This window comes from Hylobates moloch, unplaced genomic scaffold, assembly GCF_009828535.3.
Source record: "Hylobates moloch isolate HMO894 unplaced genomic scaffold, HMol_V3 SCAFFOLD_14, whole genome shotgun sequence".
Lineage (NCBI taxonomy): Eukaryota > Metazoa > Chordata > Mammalia > Primates > Hylobatidae > Hylobates > Hylobates moloch.
The window spans coordinates 97,805,323-97,830,458 of NW_026652289.1; the positions used below are offsets into that span (position 1 = coordinate 97,805,323).

Sequence of the window (25,136 nt, forward strand, 5' to 3'; positions counted from 1 at the left end):
TGTAGTCCCGGCTATTCAGGAGGCTGAGACAGGCTGAATGCTTGAATCCAGGAGGCAGAGGATGCAGTGAGCCCAGATTGCACCCCTGCACTCCGGCCTGGGTGACAAATCTGGTATATATATATACCACTTTTGAGATATATATATATTAAGTATTATATGTTTCTTACTAACATATACTGCTATATATATATCACAATATTGGTAAACTATGCTGATTTATGTATCTCACATGATGGGATATATTGTATTACTTATTCATGATGAACAATTTTATAACACTGAAGTTATTTCGTTTTAACTTTGTCATACATGTTATTTGATAGCACTGGTTCCATGATGTGGATGACGTGGTAGAAAGAACTCGGGATTATAAGTGAAAAGGTTTGCATTTCCTATTCCACTATGACAGTTACCACAAATCCAACCTTTGACAAGTCACAAACTTCTCTGAAACTTCATGTTCTCACTTACAAAACAGTCTGTGATACTGACAGAAATTAGGATAAGAGCTTTCAGTAACAGAACAATGCATGGAAATTGCTCTTTCTATACTCATAAATTAAGGATATTGGAGGATATCCGAAGACCCACAATGTGTCCAGAGTATATTATACCCCTCAGAATGGGTAGTTTGGCCATATGCCTTCACCGGGCTTATGGCTGGCCTCTCACCCTGGGATGCTTATCACCCCAGAGGCATGCCCACAATTGTGATCTAAAATGTCATCTCTCCCATTGAATATAATATCCTATACAACTTTGATAATCATTCTTTCTTAAAAATATACAGGAATTTATCTATTTTAATTTAATATTTCTAATTATTTGATTTACATGTCATGACTTCACTTTAACTGTTGATTTTTTTTACACAGTCGTCACCACAAATGCATATTATAAGAATAATGATACGAATATCATCAAAAACAAGGGGAACAGAAATAACTATAGAATAAAATAGATTAACCATGATGAGTAGGGTACTCAGAGCCACAACAATTAAAAGCGAATACTGAATGGCATCCAATTGGCAAGAAACTCAAAATATATATTTAAACTCAGTGTGAGATGAGAGAAAGGCTGTATCTTCTAAACATGTAATAATGTTATTATAGTATCTGGAATAGAATGGGCACTACATAAATACTAGTGGAATTGAAATAGATTCTGCAGACTTTCAAAAATAAACTGTGGAAAGTATAATTTATTGACAGTTTATAACTATCAATACTTGAGTCTCTCTCTATAAATGTAGTAGATAGATTTTACAGGTAGTCAACAGAAATAGAATTTTCTCCAACAAAATAGAAAATGTTTACATGGCATTTTATATAACTTTGTAATTTTAATAATGAGCTAGTATTGAGCATTATGGCTATAAAGCTGTCTTCCCAATGTATATAAACAAATTTCTTCCAAAAGGTCGATATCAAAGAATCATATTCTTTTATGAGGAATGTGCACAGATTAAAAATAAAGTCTACAAACTCATTGACTGGAAAGAGTCAGCTACAAATCTGGGACATATGCTTATTAACTAAAGGTATTACTGAGTCCTAGGCAAGCTAAAAATTTTAGTGGTATTCCATTAACACCTTGGAAGAGCAAAATACTGCAAAATAGCATACAGTATCACGAAGATGCATAAGAACCCCTGTGTCCTGGTTGTTGTTCCAGTGTCTAGTTTTTTTGTTATAAAACATTTTTCCCAACACTCTGCTCATGCTGGCCTTTCATGTCTTTGGGGCGTCTCCTGGAAAAGCAACATTTCTAGCTGGAGGCCTAAATGTCATGATGTGTACCCAGTGGTGTTAGATTACAAAATCCAAGGAAATTTAGTGTGGTACTGGAAACATGCAAATTAGCAATCCCCAAACTTTTCTGTTTCTTTTCCAGCATTTATTTTTATGTTGAGTGTTTAATGTGTGAGAAGCAAAAGAGACAATCTCTAGACAAACTTATTCATCAGCAAAATTAATTCATTCTTCCCCCAACCTTAAAGGTAAACATTCAACTTCTGGAGCTAATTTTGCTGTGTTTTACAAAAGTATTCAATTTAACCAGGGTTAAAATGAAAGAAAAATTGTTAAGGACAGCTAGAGAGAAAGGTCAGGTCACTTACAAAGGGAAGCCCATTAGACTAACAGTGGACCTCTCAGTGGAAACCCTACATGCCAGAAGAGACTGGGGGACAATATTCAAAATTCTTAAATAAAAGGAATTGCAACCCAGAATTTCATATCTAGCCTATGCAAGCTTCATAAGTGAAGGAGAAAAAAGATCCTTCTCAATCAAGCAAATGCTAAGGAAATTCGTTACCACTGGACCTGCCTTACAAGAGCTCCTGAAGGAGGCACTAAATATAGAACGGAGAGACTGTTACCAACCATTACAAAAACACACTGAAGTACATAGACCAGTGACACTGTAAGGCAACCACATAAACACATCTGCAAAATAACCAGCTAACATAATGATGACAGGATGAAATCCACACATATCAATATTAACCTTAAATGTAAATGGACTAAATGCCTCAATTAAACGACACAGATTGGTAAGCTAGATAAAGAACAAAAACTATTGGTATGTTTTCTTCAAGATAACATGTCAACCCTCAAAATAAAGGGTTGGAGGAAAATCTACCAAGCAAGTGGGAAAAGGGAAAAAGGAAAAAGCAGGGGTTGCAATCCTAGTTTCTGACAAAACAGACTTTAAACCAACAAAGATAAAAAAAGACAAAGAAAGACATTACATAAGGGTAAAGTGTTCAATTCAACAGGAAGAGCTAACTATCCTAAATATAAATACAACCAACACAGGAGCACACAGACTCATAAAGCAAGTTCTTAGAGACCTACAAAGAGACTTAGATCCCCACACAATAATCATGGGAGACTTTAACACCCACTGACAATATTAGACAGATAATTGAGACAGAACATTAACAAAGATATTCAGGACCCGAACTCCGCACTGGATCAAATGGAACTGATGTCTATAGAACTCTCTACCCTAAAACAACAGAATATACATTTCTCTCATCACCACAGGACACCTATTCTAAAATTGATCATAACTGGAAATAAAGCACTCCTTAGCAAGTGCAAAATAAGTGAAAACATAACAAACAGTCACCAGGACCACAGCACAATCAAATTAGAACTCAAGACTAAGAAATTCATTCAAAACCATACAACTACATGGAAATTGAATAACCTACTCCTGAATGACTTTTGGGCAAATGAAATTAAGGTAGAATTGAAAAAGATTTTCAAAACTACCAAGAACAAAGATACAACATACCAGAATCTCTGGGACAAAGCTAAGGCAGGGTTAAAAGTAATTTATGGCACTAAATGCCCAGATCAAAAAACTAGAAAGATCTCATGTTAACAACCTAACATCACAACTAAAAGAACTAGAGAATCAAGAGCAAAAAAAATCCTAAAGCTAGCAGAAGACCAGAAATAACCAAAATCAGAGCTGAACTAAAGGCGATAAAGACACAGAAAACTATTCAAAAGATCAACAAACCAAGACCTGGCTTTTAGAAAAAAATGATAAAATAGACAGATCACTAGCTAGCCTAATAAAGAAGAAAAGAGAGAAGATTCAAAGAATGCAATCAGAAATGATAAGGGGGATATTACCACTGACCCAACAGAAATACAATCCTTGGAGAATATTATAAACTAGTAATATACGCACATGACCTAGAAAATCTAGAAGAAATGGATAAATTCCTGGACACATGCACCCTCGAAGACTGAAACAGGAAGAAGCTGAATCCCTGAACAGAATAATAATGAGTTCTGAAATTGAGGCAGTTAAATAAACAGCTTACCAACAGAAGAAAGCCCAGGACCAGACAGATTCACAGATGAATTATATGAGATATACAAAGAAGAGCTGGTACCATTCCTACTGAAACTATTTCAAAAAATAGAAAAGGAAAAGACTCCTCCCTAACTCATTCTATGAGGTCAGCATCAACGTGATACCAAAACCTGGCAGAGATATGACAAAAAAAGAAAATTTCGGGTCAGTATTCCTGATGAACATCAATGAAAATATCCTCAACAAAATACTGGCAAATCGAATCCAGCAGCATATCAAAAAGCTTACCCATCATGATCGAATATACTTCATCCCTGGGATGCAAGTTTGGTTCAACATATGCAAATCAATAAACATGATTCATCACATAAACAGAACTAAAGACAAAAACCACATGATTATCTCAATAGACGCAGAAAAGGCTTTCAATAAAATTCAACATCTCTTCATGTTAAAAACTCTCAATAAAGAAGATATTGAAGGAATATACCTTGAAATAATAAGAGACATATATGACAAAACCACAGCCAACATCATACTGAATAGGCAAAAGCTAGAACCATTCCCCCTTGAAAATCAGCACAAGACAAGGATGCCCTCTCTCACTACTCCTATTCAACACAGTATTGGAAGTTCTGGCCAGGGAAATCCCACAAGGGAAACCAATAAAGGTCATTCAAATAGGAAAAGAGGAAGTCAAACTACCCTGTTTGAAGATGTCATGATCCTATTATCTAGAAAAGCCTATCATCTCAGCCCCAAAACTTCTTAAGCTGTTAAGCAACTTCAGCGAATTCTCAGGATACAAAATCAACGTGCAAAAATCATTAGCATTCCTATAAACAACAGTCAAGCTGAGAGCCAAATCACGAATGAACTCCCATTCACAATTGCAACAAAAAGAATAAAATACGTAGGCATACAGCCAACTAGAAAGGTGAAGGATCTCTACAAGGAGAACAACAAACCATGGCTCAAATAAATCAGAGGTGACACAAACAAATGGAAAAACATTCCATGCTCACGAATAGGAAGAATCAATATCGCTAAAATGGCCATACTGCCTAGCAATTCACAGATTCATTGCTATTCATATCAAGCTATTCATGTCATTTTTTCACAGAACTAGAAAAAACTATCTTAAAATTCACATGGAACCAAAAAAGAGCCCGAATGGCCAGGGAAATCCTAAGCAAAAAGAACAAAGTTGCAGGCATCACATTACCTGATTTCAAACTATGCTACAGGGCTGCAGTAACCAAAACAGCACGGTACTGGTACAAGAACAAACACATAGACCAATGGAACTGAATAGAGAACCCAGAAGTAAGATCACACACCTACAACTATCTGATCTTTGGCGAACCTGACAAAAACAAGCAATAGGGAAAGGATTCCTTATTTAATAAATGGTGCTGGGATAACTGGTTAGCCACATGCAGAAGATTAAAACTGGACCCCTTCCTCACACCATACACAAAAATTAACTCAAGATAGATTAAAGACTTGAATGTAAAACACAAAATTATAAAAACCCTGGAAGACAACATAAACAATACCATTCAGGACACAGGCATAGGCAAAGGTTTAATGGCAAAGATGCCAAAAGCAACTGCAACAAAAGCAAACATTGGCAAATGGGATCTAATTAAACTAAAGAGCTTCTGCACAGCGAAAGAAACTATCAATAAACAGGCAACCTACAGAATGGGAGAAAATTTTTGCAAACTATGCATCTGACAAAGGTCTAACATCCAGAATCTACAAAGAACTTAAACGAATTCACAAGGAAAAAAAACTCTATTAAAACATGGGCAAAGGAAATGAACAGACACTTTTCAAAGGAAGACATATATGTGGCCAAAAATCATATGAAAAAAAGCTTAACATCACTAGAGAAATGCAAATCAAAACCACAATGAGATACCACTTCACACCAGTCAGAATGTTGAAGTCAAAAAATTACAGATTAGAAAATAAAAAAATAACAGATGCTGGAGACACTGTGGAGAAAAGGAATGCTTATACATTGTTGGTGGGAATGTAAATTAGTTCAGCCATTGTGGAAGACAGTGTGGTGATTCCTCAAAGACCTAAAGACAGAAATACCATTCAACCCAGCAATCCCATTAGTGGATATATACCCAAAGGAATATAAATCATTCTATTATAAAGACACATGCACACGTATGTTCACTGCAGATCTATTCACAATAACAAAGACATGGAATAAACCTAAATATCAATCAATGGTAGACTGGATAAAGAAAATGTGGCTCATATACACCATGGAATACTATGCAGCCATAAAAGAAAACAAGATCATGTCCTTTGCACTGAAATGGATAGAGTCGGGGGCCATTATCCTCCAGTAAACTGACACAGGAACAGAAAACCAAATACTGCATGTTCTCACTTATAAGTGGGAGCTAAACGATGGCAACACTTGAACACATAGAGGGGAACAACCTACACTGCAAACTACTGAAGAGCAGAAGGTGGGAGGAGAGAGAGGATCAGGAAAAACTACTAATGGGTACTAGGTTTAATGCCTGAGTGATGAAATAATCTGTACAGCAAGCCCTTATGACACAAGTTTATCTATGAAACAAACCTGCACTTATACCCCTCAACTTAAAATAAAAGTATAAAAAAAAGTAAAATCAAACTAACATAATTCAACTAACTGCTTAAATGAATGGCTTTATAAATAATTTGAGGATGGCTGGGCGCAGTGGTTCACACCTGTAATCCCAGCACTTTGGGAGGCCAAGGCAGGGGGATCATTTGAGATCACGATTTCGAGACCAGCCTGACCTACATGGTGAGACTCTGTCTCTACTAAAAATACAAAAATTAGCCGGGCATGGTGGCTCATGCCTGTAATCCCAGCTACTTGGGAGGATGAGGCAAGAGAGTCACTTGAACCTGGGAGATGGAGACTGCAGTGAGCTGAGATCATGCCACTGCACTCCAGCCTGGGTGACAGAAAAAAAAATAATAATAATAATAATAATTTGAGGATCGGTTATTGAAGCAGTAAAATGGATACTTGCAAGAGTCTCTATTCTTCCTGAAGGGCCAGCAATACTTATTTCCATTTTACATATGAGGAAGACAAATAATCAAGAAGTTTAACCTATCTTCCAGAGTCATGCATCAGGCCAGTAACAGAGATGAGAAGAGAACCTTGAAGGCTGGACTTTCTGTAGAGTGGGTAAATTCTCTGGTAGTCTTTGTCTACAGCCAGCATTTCACATACTGTCACAGAATCATAGAACCTTAAAGGTCTGTTAGTCTAAACATGCCCAAATCACATCAAAGTTTATTTGAAGGTCAAATGAACAACTATCAAAGATCTTCAAGTGAGAACAATTTAAGAGAAATGTTCTGTTGAATCCTTCTTTTTTAATAATTTTTTCCCTATTTAGGAATTTTTTGGCTACTGGGGAAAAAATCTCACTTTTAATAGATAAACCTTTTTGGGGTGACTGCTAATGTGCTGATAAAGTTGCATGTACTTGTGTGTATTCCGATTATTACAGAGGTTGCCTGCATAGCTACTCATTCATTCATTAAATATGTATTGACTGCCTACTGTCACTTCTGCTTTTCTGGACATTGGTAAGAGAGGGGAAATGAGACAAACAAGGTCACTGCTCTCAGCAAGCTTATGTAACAGTGAGAAGACAGAATAAGCAAGCAAAACAGCAAATAATACAATTTTCATTAAAAGTAATCACAGCAAAAAAACTAGGTAATGTGATGATGACTAGATGAGTGGGGTTGGGTAGAATGTGGCAGCAATATTAGTTGGCGTTATAAGAGAAGACTTCTTTCAGGAGACAGATTTTTAAGCAAAGACCTAAATGATTAATGAAGAAATGAGAATTCTAGCCCAAGAGAACAGTAAGATCCTGAGTTCAAATGAGTTTTACGTCTTCTGGAAATAAAAAGAAAGCCAGTTGGGGCTAAATCAAGGTAACATAGGAGGTGGCAAATGATGACAGATGTGGTCAGGCTGGGAAAAAAATCACATGCATACTTGCAGGCCATGATAACAAGTTTTTATAGCCATTCCAACTGTGTATATTTAGTATTATAGCATCAGCCCTCTACAGTATATTACGAGTTAACTTTTTTTGTTTCCCTATAACTAAGAATAATCATTTGTAATTGGACTTACTGCTATTTTAATCTTGCAAATTTGATATGTAATGTATCAAGTTCATGAAAAAGAATAAACTTCTAGTAAACATTCATTGAATCCATGCACAACTATTTATTGTACAATGCACAAAGGTACTGTTAAAATTTTGAGACCAAAAGGAGCCTTAAAGGAGAAAGGATTCAAATTGGACATTGAAGAAACCAGTCCTCTAAGTCAACTCATAGATGAGGTACTCTCAGAATTAAAAAAAAAAAAAGATTTATTAAACTACAAAACTATAGTAACCAAAACAGCATGGTACTGGCTCAAAAGTAGACATATGGACCAGTGGAAGAGAACAGAGAACCTAGAAACAAATCCATACACCTACAGTGAACTCATTTTCGACAAAAGTGCCAAAAACATACACTGGGGAAAAGATAGTCTCTTCAATAAATGGTGCTGGGAAATCCTTATGCAGAAGAATGAAACTAGACCCCTATCTCTTACCATATACAAAAGTCAAATCAAAATGGATTGAAGACTTAAATCTAAGACACTAAACTATGAAACTACTACAAGAAAACATTGGGGGAGATCTCCAGGACATGGGTTTGGGCAAAAATTTCCTGAGTAAGCACTGGCAACCAATGCAAAAATGGACAAATGGAATCACATCAAATTTAAAAGCTTCTGCATAGCAAATGAAACAATCAACAAAATCAAGAGACAATCCACAGAATGAGAGAAAATATTTGCAAACTACCCATCTGACAAGGGATTAATACCCAGAATACACAAGGAGCTCAAACGACTCTATAGGACAAATCTAACAATCCAATCAAAAAATGGGCAAAATAATTGAACAGACATTTCTCAAAAGAAGACATACAAAGAATAAACAGGCATATGCAAAGGTACTCAACATCACTTATCCTCAGAGAAACGCAAATCAAAGCAACAATGCAATATCATGTCACCCCAGTTAAAATGGCTTATATCCAAAATACAGGCAATATCAAATGCCAGTGAGGATGTGGAGAAAAGAAAATCCACCGTTGGTGGAAACGTAAACTAGTACAACCACTATGGAGAACAGTTTGGAGGTTCCTCAAAAAACTAAAAATAGATCTACCATATGATACAGCAATCCCACTGCTCAGTATAATCCAAAAGAAAGCAAACCGTATATCAAAGAGAAATCTGCACTCCTATGTTTGTTGCAGAAGTGTTTATAACAGCCAAGATTTGGAAGCAACCTAAGTATTTGGAAGCAACCTAAGTATTTGGAAGCAATTAAGTATCCATCAACAGATAAATGGATAAAGAAAACATGGTACACATACACAATAAAGCACTACTCAGTTATAAAGAAAATGAGATCCTGTCATTTGCAGCATCACGGATAAACTGGAGATCATTATGTTAAGTGAAATAAGCCAGGCACAGATACACTAATATTGCATCTTTTCACTTATGTGTGGAATCTTGAAATCAAAACAGGTCAGGTGACATGGCACACACCTGTAATCCTAGCACTTTGGAAGGCTGAGGTGGGCGGATTGCTTGAGCCCAGGAATTTGAGACCAGCCTGGGCAACATGGCAAAACCCCATCTCTTTAAAAATACAGAAAAATTAGCCAGCTGTGGTGGTGCATGCCTGTAATTCCAGCTACTCGGGAGGCTGAGGTGGGAGGATCACTTGAGCCTGGGAGAACGAGGCTGCAGTGAGCTGTTACTGTACCACTGCACTCCAGCCTGGGCGACAGAGCGAGATCCTTTCTCAAAAATAAATAAATAAATACATAAATAAATAAAAACAATTGAACTCATGGACGTAGAGCGTAGAAGAATGGTTAGCAGAGGCTGGGAAGGATAGTGGGGATAGGGGTAGGTGGGGATGATTAATAGGCACCCAAAAAAGTTAGAAAGAATGAATAAGACCTACTATGTGATAGCACAACAGGGTGACTATAGTAAACAATAATTTAATTTTACTTTTTAAAGTAACTAAAAGAGTATAAATGGATTATTTCTAACACAAAGGACAAATGCTTGAGGTGATGGATACCCCATTCTCTGTGATGTGATAATTAGGCATTGCATGCCTGTATTAAAATATTTCATGTACCCCATAAATATATATGACCACTATGTGCCCACAAAAATCAAAAATTAAAAAAAATTCTAATTTCACATAATCAAATTCCCACACATAGGTACTTAAATGTATGGCATATTTTGAAATCAAATGATGGACAATCCTACTTCAAACTGAAGCTTCAATAAGCAAGAAATTACCTGTGATGGCAAGAACCTCCCTCCCTCAGCCCCGGGCATTCACGCTCCCCTAGTGAATGGTGTACCGTTGCTTATATTATGGTCCGAGTTTTCCGTCATCTTTTTGCCTGTTCAAAGGCCATTTTATGAGGACAAGAGTAACTACTTGTATTTTCAGATAGAGGGGGGTATCCATGAACCACAGCAGCAAGGAACTCTTCTAATAACTTCATGAATGTGAATTGTATCATACCTGCACAGACTGGTCTCTCCAACAGGAAATTAGCTTCAAAAGTGAAAGGTCAGCCTCAGGTACCTGCGATTCATTCTTACCTAGAAATATACAGAACACATTTACATCTTGAGAGTATTACAAATGGATAATGGCTCTTAAGATGGGCTGCATATTAGAATCACCTGGGAAGCTTTGTTTTTTATAAACAACAATGCCCAGGTTCAATCTTCCAGAGATTTTTATTTTACAGATTCTGTGGTAGAGGTTCGACAGGCATTAATGTTTGTAAAAGTGCCACAGATGATTTACATATACAGCCAGAGTTAACATCCATTTGTGTATATTTATACACACAGACACACACACACACGTTTATATGTAATTCTAACAATTATACTAACACACATTCACATCAAATCACATTAATTTTTACAGCTTCAACACGTTTTTGTTCTTTCTGCTGACCCAAGACCCAAGACAGATCACCAAATCTTACAATTCCTTCCTTATGCAAATTCTGAAATTCTACTTTGCCATGAATTAGTTTCTATCACATGTAAAATCAAATAAAAGACTTCCTTTGATTTGTCCTTCCCCAGCTATACCACTCTGATCAATAGGTAGAGCACTACTGTTTTAATTTAACTCATTCTGTTACGTATTGTTTCTTCTCTGTTTGCCCTCTCCAGTGTCCTTTCTATCTATTTGCCTCAATGTTCAGTGTGAAATTTTAAGAATGAGTGAGTGCTTGGTCTCTGTAAACTGGTTCACAGAGTGTCCAGCAGTTTCCCACACAAAAAAGTACTTAATAAGTGCCTGTTCATTAATTGAAAATGTACATATAATCATAATGAACAATCGATGAATTAAGGCTTTCTGATGGCTAAAGTCTATTATCGAGGTGCCAGATCCTGAGAGATAGGGAAGAATGGTAAGGGCTTGTGCAAACGGAAAAGTTACTATAATAGTCTACTTAAATTAACATACTGATATATGTTTGACATTGTGGTATCAACTATTTAAATTAGCACTTGTCTGATACACTTTTCATCAAATCCCTATTTTTATATTAACATATGAGGTATCTATCTATCTATCTATCTATATGAATATATATTTACCACATTAGCAGTCAAGGAAAATGTAATAAAGGTATTGTATACAATGCAATTTGAGAACATAAAAGTAATAGATAAGAAACTTCTGACCAATTATTGACATTAGTTTTTCCTGATAGAGCATTTAATATAAATGTAAAATGACCAAGAACACTATACAAAACATGTAAGTATGGCAGGAGATTATAATTGTGACGTGTTTTCCATTCTTCATGAACACAGCAGGTAAGACGACATTTTCTTTCGATCTCTGTTTTTCCTCCCTCTCCCACTTTGTTGACCTTGTGACTCAACCATCAAAACTAAGTATTGGTCTCAACTGTAACTACTTACTAGCATCATGGGGTACTTCACAGCACACTTTAATGTGATGTTAAAATTTTAATATGTGATAGAAATGAGAGCCAACTTATCCTGGCAATGTCAGCAAGTTAAAGAATTAATTGCAACTTTAGGGGGAAAGATAAAAAGAAAATATCCCAGGCTTACCAACATTATTCAGTCAATTCCTGCTGCCAGAAGTGAATACTGGCTCCTATCAATGTTTTAGAAGGAGCACCTCAGAGTATTATTTTATTCTTCAGGATTTGGCTTTATAAAATTAATACCATGAAGTCAATACGCCCTTTCTTTAACCTTCTATCTTCCTATTATTTTTTTGAAAAACATGTTTACCTACTCCTTAGCTGAATTTCAAATGCTACAAATACCAACCTAAATTCCAGACAGATGATTCTATAGTAACAGTAGTTGCTTAGGCTTTTTTGCTGGGGCAACCATAGGAAAAACAGGGACCTCCTTGATTCTGGTTAGCAATCCCCTGTCTTTGCAGAAACATTTATATTATATCTTAAATTCCAATCCCCTTCCCAGTTACCAGTGCTAAAAAACAAACAAACAAACAAACAACAACAACAACGAAAAACACTGGATAGCTAACCCTAATAAGAGTAACTATCTAAGGAGAAAGGAGGCAACCAGACTGGGGCTATTTAGAGGGAACATTATCTCTAATCATAAATGTGAGAAGTGGACTGACACAGCGGACAGGAAATGGGGTTAGGAATCAGATTTGGATTGGAACGCAGGCCCCTCTGCTAAATAGCTGTTTGCCTATGAGTCATCTAACTTCCTTGAGTCCCATTTTTTTTAACGGTAAAACAGAGATGCTGCCTCCTACTGTGCAGGGTTGTTTTTACATTAAATGAGATAATATATGTAAACCCATTAACATAATTATTGGAACGTACTAAGCAGTGGGTAATTGGGAGCTATTAATAAACTCTCACTTGAAAATACTCTTTTGAACAGTCCTGTGAGGGCCGCTGTGTACTGTTGTTCAGGTCACCCCATCCTATGGACCACATACTCTACACAGCTTTGGAGGCAACATGCGCACTGTATCTGGGATCACATTCCCATTTTACAAATGTAGTAATTAGGGCTTTTAAAAAGTAGAAGACATGCCCAATAGAACACAAATAGTGAATGGCAGAGCTGGATCTTGAATCTCAGCCATCTATCTTATCTCCAAAACCATTCTTCTAGTCATTATTTATCCTTTAATTTGTCCATTAATTTAACTCATCCACTAATTCAAAAGTTATTTGCTAATTCCTTCTAGATATTGTTCTAGGAACTGGGGACACAGCAATGAATAAAACTGTCACAAAAACATAACTTCCATGGAGCTTACAATTTAGAAGCAGGAGGCAGATGAGATTTTTAAAAGTAACAGATGTCAGATAGATAGTGAAGAGCCTTATGGAGAACAGTACGACAGTGAAAGGGGTAGGGAGTGCTGCTGCAGTGATAAAGTGGCACTTGAGCAAGACTTCATGGACGGTAGCGGGTGGAGGGTGAGCAGGTTGAGCCATATGAAGGTCTAGGGAAAGAGAACACCACAGGCAAGGGTACAGCTAATGCAAAGGTCCTCAGACCTGCTTGTCATGCTTGGGTAACAGTAAAAAGGCTAGGGTAGCTGGAATGAGTTAAGCAGGGGGTGAGCACTAAGAGAGAAGGTTGGATGGGGGTATGCATGTGATGACATAGGTAGAGCGGCCAGATCCTATAAGGCCTTCCGTGCTATAGTAAGGACAATGGCTTTTATTCTGAGCGAAACAGAAGCCACCGGAAGGTTATACATAGAAGAGTGAGGTTCTGACTTAGTTCTGAATAAGTCATTCTGGCGGCTTGGTTGGGAACAGAGTGCAGGAGCCAAGAACAGGAGCAGAGAGATGATCAGGAGCCTACTGTGGTCATCCAGGCGAGACAGGATGAACGCTCACAGGGGCGAGGGTGAGGGAAAGGAGGGTTGAGGGGGACGGAATTGCTGGTGTAGGGGGTGAGAAGCAGTCAGATTCTGGGATACATTCTGAAGGCAGAACTGACACAATTACCAACAGATTGGATGTGGGGTATGAGAGAAAGGGAAAGTAAAAAAGAATCACAAAGTTCTTGGCTTGAGCAATTGGTGACTGGAAGGATAGAAGTGTCATTTACTGAGATGTCCCAAACTTGGAAAAGCAGGTTTGGGAGATACATTTGCCATTTGGCATCAGGAGGAAATCTAAACACTGAAGTTGAGAATATAACCTTCTGAAATGGCAAGAAAATTATCTAATATAATCATTTATTTGGTAATAAAGATATTGATGCAATAAACTTTCCAATAAAATACTTAACATCTAAGTATTTCCTTTGCTGAAAAGTTTCAAATGTTTAGGCATTTCAAAGATCATTTGAAATCTATGTTTTATAAATGTTCAAATGTTATGTCTATGTTTTAAAATGATAAAATGTTCAACCTATGTTTTTAAATGTTTTATAAATGTCACCCACCTTATTTTCTAAATGAAGAAAGTAAGGCCCAGAAAAGCTAAATGACTAGCCTAAAGCCACACAGCTAGTGTAATCACAAACATAGGTAAAATCTATGTTTTATAAATGTTATTTATTTTGACATTGCTAACCAGTTATAGAAAGACTAGTTATGTCCTTTCACAGAAAAAAAAAAATCAGATCATATCTGTGCCAGTAGCTCCCTTACCATTTCGTAAGCAGCTGTAGAAGCTTGGCATATTTAAAATGTCATTCCCAGCACTTCTCACCTTATTATGTACACATTCCATTCTGAAAGAACCGTTAGAAAAAAGATTGACAGTATGTTACTAAAAAGCATGAAAAATTATTTGAGGAAATAAATCAAAGATATGGGTACATGACCACTTTAGCAAATTTGGAAATTGAACACAGATTATTTTTAGCAATATGTTTCATATCAATTTCTTTTGTGAATCTGATTTCCTCACTTTGCTGCCACCTAAAATCTTATTTATTTATTTATTTTTTTAGGCTCCGACCTAAAATCTTAATCCCAATTGACCTGCACATCTTAGTTTGCCAGAATTATCTGCGACCTACGTTTACAAGAAAGGCTTTGCTATTTTAGGTCACATGACTACTGACTAATGCAACAAATTAAAAAAACCCAATATGTTGACATCTGTCAAAGAATTCTCTTCAGGTACCACTGGAGCCTTATGAAGGCAGGTTTTCCCCTAGGCCAGTGTTCTAATCATAGGAATCTTCCGAAACTGCCAGGGATGTTCTGGTGAGTAGGCAGGTGTTGCCTTAAAATTCACTTAAATCATGCGCCCAGTTGTTAAGCATACAAGGATATCTCAACCTTCACAACCACAGTGAAGTCTTTGTGAAATGGTCAAATTTGTTGGAAGGATTTGGTGTGACAAATTCAATATACATTATTTTGATTTCTCAAAAAATAATATCTGGGCTCTGACAGCAGATCAAATCTGGAGTGGCTGCAGTAGAGAAGCAGTCTCATCCTGACACCTTCATTCTATAATTTGTTTCAATGAAGAATTCTTTAAAGAGTCAACTAATGTGTGACAACATTTGAAAGGCTATTTAATGAAAGGCATACCAAAAGTCCGTAAGCTTCCCTAAAGTGCACCAGACATCAGACACATCATTTCCATCCTGTAATCTGTATCAGGAATAAACTTAGAATGAAAACCTCTGGCAAACAACTAAGTCCCTCATCTGCTCTGTGGGATCATGATTAGACCAATAAATCAAATTGGTTAGCAGCCTAAGCTTTTAAGAATTTGACAATCACCTACACCACCCACCTCTTTTTGTAAATGAGGAAAGTAAGGCCCAGAAAAGCAAAGTGCCTAGTCCAAAGCCACACAGCTAGTGTAATCTCAACACTCAAAAGCAACAGTTATTACTAAACTGTACTATGTATAAATGAATTACTAAATAGCCTCTTCTATTTTATTCTATTTTAATATGCCAAAATATAAAATAAATCGTAAAATTTGAGGTATGAAATTTTCAAAGTTTTCCTTCTCTGATGATACAAAAATACATCATCATAAGCATTTAAATGTTTTTGTTTATACTTAATTCACACCATGTATAATGGATTTCAAGATGTATATGTGTCTATGTATGTATATGTTTATGTATGTATTATGTATCTATCTATCTATCTGTCTATCAACTCATTCAACATCCCACACTATGTCTTTCCTGGCACATATTATGAGAACATTGAGTATCTGTTGAATTAATGAATTTTAAATCATATAGATTTATTGCCAAATTATACTCCAATCCCAAACAATTAAAAGGGAGATTTTCTTAAATGTTTTTTAAACCAGAAATTGTTGCATATTTACCCCCCACTGGAAAGAAGGAAGGAATGTTAAAGAGCTGAATATAGCAAATAATGATATTTTTTTAAATGTCATAATCTAGTATAGTCAAAATCTCTAGGTATTCTTACCTGCCAACTCTACATGCCAATTCTAAAGGCATGTTAACTAACTTATTAACTAAAAATAGTCTGCTCAACAAATAAACTATAGTATTTGACTCTTGCAAAGAATCACAATTATTTTCCAATCCTCTTGGAATTCCAACCTGATTTGGAAGAGTGGCTGTGTATTTATCTGACAAGTCCAAAACTTTCCTGGAAAATAAATTTACTTCTGAATAGTCTTTTGTCATTTCAGTATTGCATAAATCCCAACCTGGCAACATCAGTGAGAAATTATCTTCATTCGAAGCAAGTCCCAAAGAAATAGGACCCTGAAGCTTTAAAATATTGAGGTGCTTAATGCAAAGATAATCTAAAGCTTTATCCACTCCCCATGGCAAAAGGCAAGACAGAAACAATTTAGCTGTGTCTATTGTGAGACTGGCATCTACTTTTCTTGATGGCTTAGGCTGCAATTTTTTGGAGATCTTCATTTTCTTCTGCCTTTTAATGCCGTCATTTTCTTCTGAGAATTTGATGGTATTATCTCCTTGGGCCAGGCTTTCAGTAACAGGCTTGGCTAGTGTCTCTGCTGAGAGAGGACCACAGGCAGTTCTACTTTTTCTCAGTGTCAGTGTCTTCTCCACTGTGCTCTTGGCTCTTCTCAGGACCTCACCACCATAGAATGAACTGGAGGAGTCAACATCACTGAGTGGAGTTGGTAGCAAAAGTTCAACAAGGTTTTCCAGATCAAATAGAAGAATATGAAAGCCCACGTTACTCCATTTTGTCTTCACAGGCAAGACATTAAAAGGTCTTGGGCAAAATTTGGCATCAGTAACCTAAGGGAACAAAAAAAAATTTGTGTCAAAGTTCTTGCTTATTATTTTATTAAAGATTCCATGATGTTAAAGTGGCATTTTTAAAAAGTATTAAATTGCAGAGCAGCTAAAGGCAAGTTATTTCAATTTTTTTGTCTTAGCTATAAATATTCCTTTCTAAATTAAATATTCTATATTCTAACATTCTTTGAAAGCTTCTTTTCTTTTTTCCTAAGTTTTATTTTTCCTCGAAATAAATATGAATTATGTCTCTGGAGTAAGATGGCACTAGATTAACATCCTATAATACAGACTCTCACATCTTTCTACTATTATTGTCATAAAGACATACAAGGACAAGGTAGGTTTGAAAACTGAGGAGAACAAACGTAAGAACGCCTGCAAAAATTTATTAAGTATTTTAACAAAAATGGTGCTTCTAAATTTGTTAAAATTAGAAGTAATTTAAATGTTAACCAATGTCATATTGCTCTAAGAAAAACCCAAGAAACTCGCCTTGTTGACTTGCATTTGATTTTGCCCCAAAGGCTGGCACAGTGGGTTCCCATACTTAAATTATGTTCTTGCTAATTTATAAGGCATCCCTTGAATATTCTATTCCCTCATATCAACCCACTACTCTCTATACTTTTCCTTGCTTTCTTTCTTCTTTCTAGGACTTAGGATTTCCTTATAGAATATGAAAAATTTATTTCTTTATTGTATGTTTCCTTCACTAGCATTCAAGCCCCACCTTTGCAGGAATTTTCTCCATTAGTTGCTTCGGTGCCTACAAAACAATGCTGCTATACAGCATTATCAAGAGACTCAATTAATGTTTGTTGAATTAATAATTAGCAAATTTATACAATGGAACACCATTTAAATAATTTAAAATGGTGGTGTAAATTATATCGATTGGTGAAAAACATGTTATTAGGCAGACAAAATAATTCTCCTTTTGTAAAATTTTATGTACAAAGATATAGACATTTAAAAATTTGACATATATCTCTATCCACCTTTATATATATAAATATACATATATAGAGAACACGTAAATACAAATAAATGAATAAAGTCACAAAGGATATGAACCAAAATGTTAACAACAGTTAACATTTAATTGGGAAGAAGGAATTAATTGGGAAGAAGAAATTAAAATGATCTTGATTTATACTATGGTGTGTTGCGTTTTTGGTTTGGTTTTCTGAAATTTTTTACAGTGATGATATATTTAATTTTCAATAACAAAAAAGGAAAGTTTAAAAAGAAAACATTACAAATTATAAATGCTAAAAAATGAAATGGAGAACAAATTGTAAAGGGCACAGTTGTCAATAAGGGTTAATATAATTATTAATAAATAATTTTTGCAAATCAATAATAAGAAGAGGATATTACAGATGGATGAACGGGCAAAGATAATAACAATTCACAAAACAAATATTCAAAAGTTACAATGTGAAAAATTTTTACTACAAGTAGTAAACATTATGTTCTCAAAGAAGCCGGACATAAAAGAATTAACTGTATATAATTCCATCCCCGTTATTTTCAAAAGACAGGAGAAAACAAAACAATAGGGTTTAAGGATACCTTCATAAACAATAAATCTACAAAGATAGTGGCTACCTTTTGAGGACTGGGAGGTATAGTTTCTGGGGTGCTCACATGTTTTATTTCTGGATCTATGTGGTGATTATGAAGGTGTGTGCTTTATGACAATTCATTGAGCTATACATTTTTGTGCTGTGTTGTTTACCTTTTTCTATATGTGTTATACATTTCATGGTAAATAAATAATGTAAATCAACTGTTGAAGGAATGTTAACAAAGTGCCTCCATTTGGGCTAAAAAGTAGAATATGCCCTGATTTTTTTTACTCTTGCATACTGTCAGAAAGTAACCAATATTTGAATTTCATGCTTATAATTTCTTTGCTTTCGTTTAGTGTCTTAACCTTAAATATGTATTCCTATTTGACCTATTTAATTTTGCATGTTTTTGCACGTTTGCCAAACTCCAGATTACATCTCCCACTTATTTAGACCATGTTTAATTTCTTTTGATGGTTTTATAATCACTCGAAAACATGTTTATATTACTTGCCTATCAGTTATTTAACTCTGCAGTACCTATAACTATGGGTCCTCTTAAAATTTATTACTTTTATTGCCTCTTTTTTTCTCCTGCTAGAATTTTGTCAATTTTGATATTCTTTCTAAAGAATCAACTTTTGACTTTGGTTATCCTCTCAATGGAATAATGTTTTTCTTAAAAGGTAGTCTTGTGTTAGCTTGACTTATTTTCTCCCAGTATTGGTGAAGAAGGGATTATTCTGCAGTCTCTGGCTTCCTCTGATGCAGTTGAGAAGTCAGCTGCTAGTCTCTCACACCATCTGTCTTTTCTCTCTGCTGTTTGATGAGATCCTTTTGGCTTTAATATTCCACTGCTTCACTATGATTCTTCTAGGTGTGGATGTTTTCCCCCAGCCCTCCACTGTATCTGAGCCTCCCTATCTTTCATGAACTTTGTGAAGTTGTTGGGCTTATCCTTTTGAATATTTTCTCTCACTATCTCATTATCCCCTTATGGGACTCTGATCAGTTATTTGCCAGAGGCTCTATCCCCTTACATGTTTTTCATCTCTTTGTCTTTCTGTACCTCATGGGGAGCAATCTCTTCAAAATTTTTCTTTTAGTTTGCCAATTTTCTTCTCACCTGTGTTTAATATGTCACTTAACTTGCTCACTGAGTTCCTAATTTTGATTTTTACATTTTTCACTTCCAGACGTTCTATTTGGTTCTTTTAAAAAAACAAAATGGTCATTTTTATAGACAGTTATTTCTTACTCATATTTTAAAATAATTCTTATATTTTTAAACATACTTATTATACTTTTCATCTATAAAGTCTCTAAAATCTTTGTGGATATGGCTCTGCTTTTTTATTTTGTGAACGTTTTCCTGTTTCCTTGTATGCTTTATAATTTGTGTCTGTGTGTGTGTGTGTGTGTGTGTGTGTGTGTGTATGTGTGTGTATGAAATGTGATCAGTGAGAATCCTTTGAGATACATGTGAGGGTGCACTCTTTAAGAGAGGATTTTAGTTTGTGAATACCAGGTGTCCAGGGGTACTACCAAATAGGGCCCTCTTTACACAAAATTTTCAGTTTAAAAAGTTTTCATTCCTTGAAGGTGGTGTGAATTCTGACTCAAGATTATGGTTATTAATACTTAAGCAAAAGTACTTTCCCCCCTTCATCTAGGGCTGAGACCAATAAAGACAAATATTTTTATTCTCTTCTTGTGTGAAAAATATTGCTCACCTTGGTTGGCTTTTTCACTGAATACACAGCTCTTAGGGGACAATGAACTTATGCTGTGGTATCCCACCTGACTTCCTATCACTGCACTGGACCTGGAAATTCTCTCTTTTCACCTTTATAGTCGTTTAAACTAAAGCTACAAGTACCCGGGGATTAGCAAATGCTCTTTCAGCCTTCTCCAACCTGTCTGGAATTGTGCTCTCATTTTGCTTTTTATCTGTAAGAATTTCTGTAAATTTCTTGTTAATTCAAATATGCATTATTTTCAAAGATAAATTTTAAAATAGCTTACTCTTTATTCATAGAGAAATGAACAGGACTGATGTTCAGACTATTAGCCAACAAACAGATAAACATTGGATTTGCAAATAGCATTAAAAATTGAATATTCAGTTTTGATAATGGAGGGAGTACATGGGCATTCTTATACACTGCAAGATTAGTGTAAGCTGGTACTTATTTTACGGAAGGCAATTTGGCAATGTGTATCAATAATCTTAAAATGTTACATACTCCTTAATGCAGAAATAATTTAAAAAATAATTTATCCTAAAGGTATGATTATAAATATGCACAAAATCATAAGAAAAAAATGGTCATTGAAGATTTTTCTATTTCAATAAGCTGAAAATAACTTAAATGTCCCATACGACAGATTTGGCTGAATACATTATGGCATACATATATGCAAAATACATTATGACATACATATGTATGCCAAAAATTCATATACATTGTCAATGGAAAATATTTAAATTTTTAAAAATATAATCCCATTTTCTATAAAATTGCAGATTTCTTAAAATATTTTGATCATATTTATTTTTTAAATTTCTACAAAAACTTATATTTTACCATGCCAAACAAAAAGCTCTTCTAAAAATAGTAAGCAAAATGGTCAACCCAGAAATAAACCTAAATACTTACGCCAACTGATCTTCAACAAAGCAAACAAAAACATAAAGTGGGGAAAGGACACCCTATGCAACAAATGGTGCTGGGATAATTGGCTAGCCACATGAAGGAGAATGAAACTGGATCCTCATCTCTCACCTTAAACAAAAAGCAACCCATGATGGATCAAGGATTTCAATCTCAGACCTGAAAACATAAAAATTCTAGAAGATAACATTGGAAAAACTCTTCTAGACATCAGCCTAGGCAAGGATTTCATGACCAAGAACCCAAAAGCAAATGCAATAAAAAGAAAGATTACACAGCTGGGACTTAAAGAGCTTTTGCATGGCAAAAGGAACAGTCAGCAGAGTAAACAGACAACCAGAGTGGGAGAAAATCTTTACAATCTATACATCTAATAAAGGACTGATATCCAGAATCTACAAAGAACTCAAACAAATTAGCAAGAAAAATACAAACAATTCCATCAAAAACTGGGCTAAGAACATGAATAGAAAATTATCAAAAGAAGATATAAAAATTGCCAATAAACATATAAAAAATGCCCAACATCACTAATGATCAGGACAATGCAAATCCAAACCACAATGCAAGACCACCTTACTCTTGCAAGAATGGCCATAATAAAAAAATAAAAAAATAATAGATGTGGGCATGGATGTGGTAAACAGGGAGCGCTTCTACACTGCTGGTGGGAATGTAAACTAGCACAACCACTGTGGAAAACAGTGTGGAGAACTCCCTAAAGAACTAAAAGTAGAACTACCATTTGATCCAGCAATCCCCCTACTGGGTATCCACCCAGAGGAAAATAAGTCATTATATGAAAAAAATACTTACACGACTATGTTTACAGCAGTACAATTCTCAATTGCAAAAATGAGGAACCAACCCAAATGCCCATCAATGAGTGGATAAAGATATATATATACATATACATATATATATATATCTCACAGTTTATATATATATGAGATATATATGAGATACATATATGAGATATATCTATCTATATAGATAGATATATATATAGATAGATAGATAGACAGATAGATAGATAGATAGATATGATAGAATACTACTCAGTTGTAACAAGGAATGAATGAATGGCATTCACAGTGACCTGGATGAGATTAGAGACTATTGTTCTAAGTGAAGTATCTCAGGAATGGAAAATCAAACATCGTATGTTTTCACTTACAAGTGGGAGCTAAGCTGTGAGAATGCAAAGGCATAAGAATGGCACAATAAACTTTGGGGACACAGGGGGAAAAGGTGGGAAGTGGATGACGAATAAAAGACTACAACTGTGTGCAGTGTATACCTCTTGGGTGATGGGTGCAACAGAATCTCACAAATCACCACTAAAGCATTTAATCATGTAATTAAACACCACCTGTTCCCCAATAACCTATGGAAATAAACATTTTTTAAAAAAAGAAACTATCATCAGAGTGAAGAGACAACCTATAGAATGGGAGAAAGTTTTTGCAATCTATGCATCTCACAAAGCCCTAATATCCAGAATCTACAAGGAACTTAAACAAATTTACAAGAAAAAAACAAACAACCCCATTAAAACGTGGGCAAAAGGACAAGAGCAGACACTTCCAAACAGAAGACATTCATGTGGCAACAAACATATCAAAAAAGCTCATAATCACTGATATTAGAGAAATGCAAATCAAAACCACAATGAGATACCATCTCATGCCATTCAGAATGGTGATTATTAAAAAGTCAAGAAACAACAGATAATAGCAGGGCTTTAGAAAAACAGGAACAGCTTTTACACTGTTGGTAGACATGTAAATTAGTTCAACCACTGAGGAAGACAGTGTAGCGATTCCTCGAAGACCTACAACCAGAAATACCATTCGACCCAGCAATCCCATTACTGGGTATATACCCATAGGAATATAAATCATTCTGTTATAAAGATACATGCAAGTGTTATGTTCATTGCAGCACTAGTCACAATAGCAAAGATATGGAATCAACCCAAATACCCATCAATGATAGACTGGATAAGGAGAAAGAAGTACATATACACCATGGAATACTACACAGCCATAAAAAAGAATGAGATGTGTCCTTTACAGGGACAATGGATGGAGCTGCAAGCCATTATCCTCAGCAAACTAATGGGAAAGAAAAAACAAACACCCCATGTCCTAATTTATAAGGGAGGGCTGAACAATGAGAACACAGGGACACAGGAGGGGAAAACACACACAGTGGGGGCAGTCTGAGGAGGGAGCAGGAGGAGGGAGAGCATCCGGATAAATAGCTAATGCATGCTGGCCTTAATACCTAGGTGACGGGTTTTGACAGGCACAGCAAATCACCATGGCACACGTTTATCTGTGTAACAAACCTGTACATCCTGCATGTGTATCCCAGAACTAAACTAAACTAAACTGAACTGAACTAAACTAAACTAAACTAAACTAAACTAAACTAAACTAAACTAAACTAAGCTAAACTAAACTAAACTAAAGGGTCCTAGGGAAAAAAAGAAAATGTCAACAATAGATATGACTAGTCAAATGTTTTTAACATGTACTACCCTCCCCGCAAAACAGCTGCATTGATCAAATTAAACGTAAAAGCATAAGAACAAAATTCACAAGATCAATAATCAAAGCCTAATATTTTAGGCATATAAAGAACTCGCATAAATTAATTTGTAAAATACTCATACCATCACAAGAGATAGACAAAGAGATAAAAATATTGTAGAGAGAAATAGTTTGTAAATCATTAGTCTCAAAAAAGTGTAAAATACTGTATACTATACTGGTTTTGATTTTCTTAATTAACTAACTTTTTTTTAACTTTTATTTTAGATTCAGGGGCTACATCTGCAGATTTGTGGTTTGGGATATGATTGATCCCAACACCCAGGTACTGAGCATAGTACCCAATAGTTGGTTTTTCAACCCACAGTCCTCTTCTTTCCTTTTCCATTTAGTAGTCCCCAGTGTCTATTGTTGTCATCTTTATGTTCATGAGTACTCATTGTTTAGCTCCCAAAGATAAGTGAGAACATGCAGTATTTGACTTTCTGTTCCTGTGTTAACTTAGGATGATGACCTCCAGCTGCATCCATGTTGCTGCTAAGAACATGATTTCATTCTTTTTTATGGCTAAGTAGCATTATATGCTCTCTCTCTCTCTCTCTCTCTATACACACACACACACACACACACACACACACACACACACCTATATCACACTTTATCCAGTCCATTGTTGATGGGCACCTAGGTTGATTCCATGTCTTTGCTATTGTGAACAGTGCTGCAATGAACATACAAGATCATGTGTCTTTTTTGTAGAACTTTATTTTCTTTTGGATATATACCCAGTAACGGGATTGCTAGGTCAAATGGTAGTTCTTTTTTAAATTCTTTGAGAAATCTCCACACTGCTTTCCACAGTAGGTGAAATAATTTACATTCCCACCAAGTGTAAGTATACACTGTATACATTCCCACTTATAAATATACACTGTATAAGTATTCCTCGTTCTCTGTGGCCTCACCAGCATCCATTGTTTTTTGATGTTTAATCATAGCCATTCTGACTGGCATGAGATGGTAACTCACTGTGGTTTGGAGTCGCATTTCTATGATAACTAGTGATGTT

General features: G+C 35.5%; 1 protein-coding gene across 1 annotated transcript in view; it reads right to left on the reverse strand.

The window, feature by feature from the left end:
- The window catches only part of WDR72 (WD repeat domain 72), a 214,669-nt gene that overhangs the window by 84,327 nt on the left and 105,206 nt on the right, over positions 1-25,136 (reverse strand). The window contains exons 13-15 of the mRNA XM_058427210.1: positions 16,444-17,257; positions 14,676-14,768; positions 10,527-10,606 (exon numbers count right to left, since the gene is read on the reverse strand). Coding sequence (XP_058283193.1) covers positions 10,527-10,606; positions 14,676-14,768; positions 16,444-17,257 — 987 coding nt within the window. The remainder of the gene's footprint in view (positions 1-10,526; positions 10,607-14,675; positions 14,769-16,443; positions 17,258-25,136) is intronic.